The sequence below is a fragment of the Xiphias gladius genome, chromosome 20 (genome assembly GCF_016859285.1).
Source record: "Xiphias gladius isolate SHS-SW01 ecotype Sanya breed wild chromosome 20, ASM1685928v1, whole genome shotgun sequence".
NCBI classification, from domain to species: Eukaryota; Metazoa; Chordata; class Actinopteri; order Istiophoriformes; family Xiphiidae; genus Xiphias; species Xiphias gladius.
Genome location: NC_053419.1, coordinates 10,141,305 through 10,150,179, shown reverse-complemented (window position 1 = coordinate 10,150,179; position 8,875 = coordinate 10,141,305). Strand labels below are relative to the sequence as shown.

At 38.0% G+C, this 8,875-nt stretch overlaps 1 protein-coding gene across 2 annotated transcripts; it reads left to right on the top strand.

The window, feature by feature from the left end:
* The first annotated feature begins 411 nt into the window (after positions 1 to 411).
* si:ch211-222n4.2 (uncharacterized protein LOC101885505 homolog) lies at positions 412 to 4,420 on the top strand. 2 transcript variants are annotated; one of them, XM_040157327.1, is made up of 7 exons: positions 412 to 1,031; positions 2,014 to 2,061; positions 2,425 to 2,542; positions 3,592 to 3,685; positions 3,791 to 3,891; positions 4,000 to 4,059; positions 4,213 to 4,420. In XM_040157327.1, the coding sequence occupies exons 1-7, from the start codon at positions 740 to 742 to the stop codon at positions 4,337 to 4,339; spliced, it is 840 nt and encodes a 279-aa protein (XP_040013261.1). In that variant the 5' UTR covers positions 412 to 739; the 3' UTR covers positions 4,340 to 4,420. The 2 variants fall into 2 exon arrangements, with proteins under 2 accessions (XP_040013261.1, XP_040013260.1); XM_040157326.1 differs by having other exon boundaries at positions 3,490 to 3,685.
* The last annotated feature ends 4,455 nt before the right edge of the window (positions 4,421 to 8,875 follow it).

Genomic DNA, 8,875 nt, shown 5'->3' with positions numbered 1-8,875 from the left:
TCAAGAGAGGTTGGCAAAGCAAGTAGAGCCTCTATCCTGCTGCTGAACTATTAAACCTACTGCAAATTAAAGTTGATATCAGGTACTTTAGATTAAGTGAGTAATTGTTGTGGCCTCTTAACACCTGTGGCAATTGGGGCCTTGTACCTTATAACCTTTTACTGATGTATGTGATGTTTATTTCATTTTATTTTTCAAGTGTAAAACATATATATTCTTAAAAATTGTGAAACAAACCATTTGCCGGCACTCCAATTAATCCAAATTTATATTGCTTGAAGTGGGAATGTCAGGCACCGCTTCCGGGGCAGGGTACCACCCCTAACTAGCTTCACCAATCAAAGAGTTATGTTTAAATGCCTAGGCACTTTTGGTTGGAGGTTGGGTCTGCCAATCCTAAACGAGGAGGCGGGACTTATTGGTAGCTTGCCTAACAGCCTCAACTCAGGGCATGAAATAGGCCAGTGGTTGTCAGGGCAACGTTGTGTGTGAGTGGAACGTATGAGTGCAAAAGTAATTCAGGACATTTGAGGTGTTTACAAGCGACAGTCTTTAGTTAACTTGTTAGCTGGCTGTTATCGGATAACAATGTCGATTAGCCTGCCCTGACTGGAATATAATGGTAATAGACAACACAGTTAGCTAATTGCGCTAGTTTGGTTGCTAAAAATTGTTGCTGTTGGAAAGCAGTCGTCCCCTAGAAGGCCAGAATGGTTGCTTAGTCGGGTGAGCCGAAGCGATGTCAAGCAATAACCTCCCCCCGGTGTGCCATTTGCCGCACTGGACCCGAGTCGGGGGTCTCGGGAAACCTTGCTCTCCACGACGTTTACCGGCGAACCGACCGCAGCCGCTGCCTGCGGTCCCGTCAGCGACCGGGGCATCGCAGAGAGCAGCCGAGCTGCCCTGTGATAGCGACATGGGCCCCCGCGTCGCATCACTGCAGAGGAATATCCAGTTCCTGCAGCAACAACACAAGGAAACTCTTGAGAGGCTCCATGCAGAGATAGAGTATCTCAGACGGGAGAATAAAGGTGAACAAAACAGTCCTGGGGAAGAAAAATAATATTACGTCCTTTCTCTCCAGTAATGAATACTTGAACCTTCTAATTGAAGGAGCTCACTTGAATATATAATCTAATAATTATGGTCTAATTATCATAAAGGATTCATATTTGTTGACAATTAAGTCAGAGGCCAGTAAATGTTTCTGCTGCTTTTGGTGGGTTGGCCACAGAAATATGCTATGCCTTGCTGATATCAAGAGCAAGTCAGTAAAATTTAATTGTATAGCACTTTTCAAGAAGAAAACAAAAATGAAGGAGAATTTATGAAAACAAAAATACGGTATATAAAGTTATGAGATTGCAAAAAAAACCCAAAGAAGTTAGGTGAGTTTGAAGATGCTTTTCAATAATGTGCTCAGATTTGGCCTCTGAGACTTTTCCGTGTCATAATTTGATAGACAGGTACAGTACTGTTATATTCCCGACTGGAAATTTCAGTGTTGAGGCGTTCATCAGGGAACTGGCGACTTTATGGACAACTGACACCGGGCCCGAAAGGACACCCAACTGATACTAAGAATCCATATCATTATTTTCCATATTTACAAGGGATGAACTCAGTAACCTGTTTTGGTGTCCGCACTCCTTATGTGATGAATTCAAGTTGATGACAAAGACCCGACTGTCTCCTGAAAAGGTGCAGACAAGAGAGACATTCAATCTAGGTACGGTGGTCGCATAGCAACGCCAGGGTTTTGGTGGTTTCTCAGTGGGAGGTGAACACAGATCCAGTGTCACGTTATTGAACAGGCCACATGCTGTTCCATATAACTTCATCTCACCACCCAACAGGAGACTCCCCAGTCATCCGTCTTCGTGCCATCTCAACAGACAGACCCCCATGGATATACATGGGCCGTTTGCTGGGACTGTGTTAGAAGATTGTGCCCCTTATGCACCTCCAGGCAGTATATCATACACTAAAATTCTCTTATTGTGGATGTTGCAGAGTTGCAGTATAAGCTGATAATGGAGCCTCCTAAGTCAAGCAGAAAAGGTAAGATATAATTCTAATTTACTTTTCACCTGCTATGCACAGCTAATTGCCTTACAGGACTGGGATAAATTTAAAGAAGACATGGATTATACAGATAAAATATTTTTAAATACAACCAAAGTTATTAAAGGGATAGCTACCTTGGTTTAAAAAGAATGGAAAAAATTTCTGTCAGTTGTCAGATTTCTGTTATCACACACAGTGTACATCGTCATGTCGCCCAGCCCAACTTCAAATGCACCCCAAGAATAAAAAGTCTAGGTTCCTGTTGTTGGTATCTGAAATTCAGAATGCCTAATAACATTTAGACCACAGCACTTAAAAATATCTGACTGTCTTCATCTTGGGTCATCGTTCTTCTAGGACCAACACACAGTCGACGGGGCGTTAGACCACCCACTCAGGGAAGTGAAGCTCATACTGGACTCTACCTGGAGAAGCAGCTGCAGGACACGCGACCCTCACAGGACCAGGCACTAAGGTGAATTTCCATCCAGCTACATCGGGTCCTTATTCAATACTGCAACTGCCATGCTATCTCAATACTGATAAAGTGCAATTATATTTTAGGAGTATTTTCTTCAGGAGATATTCGCACAAAAGAAAAATCTGAGACAAAATTCTTTAGTAACTTGGATATGAAGATGAAACAGGTAGAGTCATTCGTTGTTAATGTCACTCAGCTAAGACAGTCAGATAAGCTCAGACATTTGTGTGAGTCAACTGGAATGTAGCCATTAAGACCAGGAAAACATTAGTTTAAGCTGTATGATGATTTTATTTAAAAAAAAACAAAACAAAAAAAACAACTTTCAGACAATAACTCATCTGACAATACTATTGTCCAGCTCTGGACATATTGTCCAGCTCTGGACATATTGTCCAGCTCTAAATTATGTTATAGCAAAACACTGATAAGAAATCAGTTGGCTAAGTGGTTAATAGATACATATGTAAATACTGACAGTATGTGCTTGAGATGAGGCAAAATTAAGAAAAATTAAGCTCATTTTAAGTGAAATGTACTATCCAATAAAAATAGTACAATATATCGTAGCACATAAAGAAAATTAGATATTTATGTAAAACAGCTTTAACAACATTATTCACTCTGACAGATTTTTACCTTTTTAAATCAAGTAAATGGCCACTATGTGTTTAATTCTTTGTCAGCTCAGTCTGCAGTCCAATCTTTTATCTCCTGTGATTATCTGCTATGGTTTTCATTTTACACTCACAAAAGCTCTGTATACAGAAAGGGCTATAAACATACTGTTTGTTATTTTTTGAATGTTTAGTCAGCTCACAAAGTTACATTTGTTTAAATATTAGCTGTATATGGAGCAACTAGGTGTTTAGAACCAAAACTGCCTGTAACAGTTTGTATGTTACTTTTAATTGATATTATCTCACTGTACTGGGGAGAAGCATTAGAGAGGGTAGCGAAATTCTGGGATCTGCCAGGCAAAACCATGACCCGGAGGCGAAGGGAGGCCTCATCACTTCATTACAGCCTCTACGAATTCACAGCAGTCCCTCCCATCCACCGCGTGCTCCCACGCTACAGGAGTGTGAGGTTATCATCCGGCAGCTCTACAATGCTAACAGCTTACAGTCTCAGGAAGTAAGTACCCATCATCAAACATAGCTTTCCAGTGTTGTGCAATTTAAACATAAGGTATTTCTGTGGAAATATTTCACGACTTTATGACAACTCTGTATCACTTAGATTATACGTGTGAAGGCATTGCTGAGAGATATTGTTTTGAGCAAGAAAATCACCACAGAAAACTACATTCTGACCAAAGCCTACCTTGATGATAGTACTCGGTAAAGTGATAGAGAGCATAATCATTTTCATCATCACCAACATAGAGTATCCCTTGCAAAAACTAGCAAAGTTGTTATTGGAGTTTATCTTTTTTTTTAACTTTTCAGCAAATTTTCTGAAGGGAATAAATTTCCAAAACTTGGTCTTCAGACATATCCAGAAAAAACGTACGTACATCTCTCTCTCCCTATGATGCTTAGTGAATGCTCAAACCTCCATAATACTGCTTTTACTGCCAGTATAGAGGCTTTTCGAGAAGCAATTCATGTCAAAAAGCCATCTCGTAATTAAATTCACATGCAGAATGTTTCCTCTCCCAGGTCTGGACCTTCTCAGTCTGGCGTGGTCCTTCCAGCCCTCAAGCAGAGTCTCAGCTCAACCGTTGCAGAAAGACAGAGGAGGACCCGTGCCGTGCAGAGAGACCGTTTCAAAAGGATGGTGAAGTGACAGGAACAACACTACTACAGCGTCAGCTACATCCCCATCAGGACTGGAGCTTTCATGATTCTTCTAAAAAAAAAAAAAAAACGTAGTCACAAAAAACGAATGTATTCTAGGGAATAAATTCTCAGTAATCAGAATTTTAATTTATGTCCAATGATTTGATTTGATGTTTTTTAAAAGATGACTACAATGGGTCCAGAAATGTACTCATGAATGTAGTCATGAAGGACAGGTAATATGACAACATAAAACAAAACAAATGAAGGTCTGTAGACGTAGAAAGCTTTTAATTCTACACACAAAAAGAAGAGAAAAGAATGTATCAAATCAAGTTTTGTACTGGAAATGATAAATGTATTTATCTATTCATTTTTACCAAACATTGCATTGTAGGATATTTGAACTATTAAAGGGCAACATCTCTGACTTAACAGTGGCTGCTCATTTTAACCCCTTGGCCATAAACTGACTCAGATGTTAGTAAGGTTTAGTTGGGTTTTAACTGCACGTTTGTTGGAATTCTGTCAAAATGATGGCAGAATTGTTGTATTCCATATAACTATATAGAACTGATTTACATGTCACTTTTAAAACAACTAAGTATTAAAAGCTTTTGTCAGTGCAGCCAACCAAAGTAAAGCCTCTAAAAGCATGTGCAATTAATGAGACACGAGAAACTACCAGGCTTATTTCTCAGGCACGTTTTGTATGGGTCATCACTGTATTTGGCAGTGTCAAGCCTTGACTGGCCAAGTGTTACCAGTTGTGCACCTACAGCACAACTGAGCAAGATTAACAAAAAACACAGAATATATTTCTAGCAAGCAAATAATTATTAGTTTGGGTTTTCTTGCATTAAGAAATTTTAGGTGTTCATAGTTTTGATTTGACACAAACCTGTTTGTTAAATTAAGAACAGGTTTTATATATATATATATATATATGTATGTGTGTATATATATATATAAATGTATGTGTGTGTGTATATATATATATGTATGTATGTGTGTGTATATATGTATGTATATATATATATATATGTATATATAAATGTATATATATATGTATGTATATGTATGTATGTATGTATATGTATGTGTATGTATGTATATGTATGTATATATATATATGTATATGTATATATGTGTGTATATATGTATGTATATATATGTATGTATATGTATTTGTATATATTTGTGTGTATATATGTATATATGTACATATATGTATATATGTATATGCATATATATGTGTATATATATATATGTATATATATACGTATATATGCGTGTCTGTATATGTATAAATATATATGTGTATATATATATATATTTGTGTCTATTTTATGTATATATGTGTGTGTATATATGTGTGTATGTGTGTATATATATATATATATACACACACACACACACACACACACACACACACACACACACACAGTATGTAGTACAAATAAATTATGCATTAAATTTAATGGTGGCTTAACTGAACACCACAAAACAACCACACTGACTTACAATATTGTCAATTTGACTACTGTAGGTCTTAATCGAGCCTCCAATAGCAGTGCATGTGAAAATAAGTTAATTAGTGACAAAATTTAAATATTATATATATATAAGTGGAACATTAGCCTGGTTCGACATATCTGAATGCACATGTGCTGGAGAGGACCGGCAGTTTAAACTTGTGTAGAGTTTTAGCTAAAACTATGAGGAAGTGGTTATATAAGAACTCTAATCACAAGACCCAACAAATTGAGCTATGAGGAAGGAGTGAAATTGGTGCTTGCTTTAGTCTGTGTCTCATTTTTTTAACTCTACTCTCGTAAGTACCATAAATATTATTATAATTGGTTATGATTTCCTAGGATAAGCTTACAATTCAAATTTCACACAACTTTGTTTATGTATTTATCGTGGGTTATCTGCAAAAAACAATGAAATGATCAAAATATCAAAATAATCATGTTCCAGAGGTTTTGAGTAATTTGTTTGCCTCATAAACAAAAAATGATTAAATAAATTACCTATCATTCTATGGTGTACTGGAGAATTTCCTCAGCAATGAAAGTATAGTCTGCAGTTTTAGCAATCATGCAAACAATTATCAGCTAGATGATGCACAGACATGTGAATGTCAACAAATTTAAAAGCACCTGGCCCAAATTTCATAACATGAATCGAAACTTAGTTCGTAGTTGTGCAACAGCAGAGGGCAGGTTAAGAACTGTATGCAGCCAGGCGGGGCAGACAGTTCCTGGAATGAACCTGGTTTAGCATACTTCACCACTACAATCTTTAAGAAGAAATATCTATTCATAACGTAGTAAAATGGTTATACAGTAATCTGGTGTGTTCATCTTGGAATATGTAGTACATTGGATCTGATATAACTGGCTCTTGTGCTGGATAGTCAAGGCAAATAGAATGACTGAGATGGAAGTAAAATCATAAAATTCCAAACTGCACTTCTCAGTGCCGCCTTTCATGTACTCATCTGCACAAGGCCTGCACTGCTCTGACATGACATCTACACTTTTCCAACAACATCTCCCGCAATAACTGTAATTTTACCATCAGTCTCAGCAACAATACATTAAGGGGATGGCTCAGGCAGCAGGCTTAAAATGACCAGTCAGCACTAAGTTCAAAGCTCAACTTCAATTTCGATTTAAATTCATAACTCTAACGGAGGATTAGCCACAGTATTTTGTGCTCACATGACCTCAGCAGAACCCTGTAGAAGGGAGGGGACATCTGCCTTTTCTTATATTCATGGCCACTCATATTCCCTCTGAAATATATAAGATCATTTCTGACAAACGCTTATCGTCAAGGACTTCGTCAATATTGTTGGGTTTTAACAGGTTTGTAAAACAGTGTAAAACTAAATGTATTACTAACAGTTAAAAATGCAAATTGAGCAATCTTTTAACATTGCTGTGTAATATTGCAACCAAGAAAATGCTATTTTGCATAGATAAATCCATCATTGCATTTCCTGAGTGGTTATGTCTTGTCTGTTGCTGATTTGAACCTATCACAATGCAGATCCCTCGTATAGCCCAGCACGTAAGGCACATTCTTAGTACAGCAGTGACGGCAAGGGGGTACTGGTCAGAAAAGCAACCCTGTGCCTGAAGGGCAATGATGTTTCCTAGAAGTGTCTTTTAATTCATTCATGGAGTCAGCAAGATACCCTTATGCCCATTGGTAGGAAATGTCAAGGTATCCTTGAATGCATTTGTGCTCATGCAGATGAGCACAAGGCCACAGTTGTGCTTGACAGCTCCTGTGTCTGTCAGTCTGTGTAAAATTTAATCTAACTGCAACAGTCTAAACAATCTAAAAGAAAGGTAAAAAAAAAATGTCAGTGTTATGTTAAATAAGACAGACTATTGCCTCTTGCATGTACCCACTAGATGGAGGTGTTTCTTATGAAACATCCATTCAATCAAAGCTTCCAAAAGTTCGTCAGCAGGTCACACACAGGTATGCCATAATTTACCTTAACCTCATTTCCAAAACCTCACCATGGATTTTTTTTTGCATTTGGTATAGTGACAAAAACGAAATTATCTATATGTCCCAATTATGACCTCCCATAAAAACCCCTCTCAATGAATGGTTTAAACCAAAGGATTAAACCAATTGTATGGTTAAGTTGTCTCCTGTGAAAATGCACTGGAATGAGTAAAACAGTATGTGTCCCTAAATATCAGTATTTTTTACTCATACTTCTGGGGAGGAAGGAGCCCTCTTAGTTTTTTCTTCTCAATTTGTTGCATCACTGCGTCTTTGTGAAAATGTGGGAATTGGCAGGCATTAGCCAGTAAGACCCAGTGGGTGCAAATCCATTAAAATTCAGACAGTGTTGCTGCTCTGTGCCAGCTGCAGCCTCATAAGGCAGGATCACTGAAAACTTCAATAACCAGAGGAACAGAACTACCTCTTCATATATTTTACTGTAATTAACGAGCAAAAGTTGTCTCGCCACATTGGACAGCTTGTCGCGGCAGTCAGTGTCTTCAACACATTCTTTTGTTTGTGTTACTCTTTATTAGGGCGTCTTTGGAGGCACTGTCCCCTGCATTTAAATTCACCCTCTCCCTTTCAGCATATTGTGTTGTGGGTTGGGTAGGCTGGTCAGCTTCAAATCGATGTGTCACAGTTCTGTGCCAGATAATACTTATTATGAGATTGAATGGAGGGGAAGTTGGAGTGCAACAGGAAATGAAAATAAGGAAATATGTAAAAACCTTTTACTGGTGGCATCGAATAGCGGTTGACTTAGCAACTACAGACATACAGTATAATAGAGGAAAATCATGTCAGATTCACATTACAACATGTTCCTCTTTAATCTGTGTCCTAAGGGAACCCATCTGATATGATTTGAGTTATCAGATTTGACTGGGTGTAAAACTGTCATCAACTAGAGACCATCTTGCGATAGGATCGCACCAGCCGCGTCACCGGTCGACATGTTGCCGTTCTGACCCATGAGTACTCAGTAGTCATTTCTACATTATTG

Coding starts and splice junctions, on each gene's coding strand:
- si:ch211-222n4.2 (XM_040157326.1), top strand. CDS start 740: ATGTCAAGCAATAACCTCCCCCCGGTGTGCCATTTGCCGCACTGGACC. Junction 1,032..2,013: donor TCTCAGACGGGAGAATAAAG/GTGAACAAAACA, acceptor TGGATGTTGCAG/AGTTGCAGTATAAGCTGATA. Junction 2,062..2,424: donor TCCTAAGTCAAGCAGAAAAG/GTAAGATATAAT, acceptor TCGTTCTTCTAG/GACCAACACACAGTCGACGG.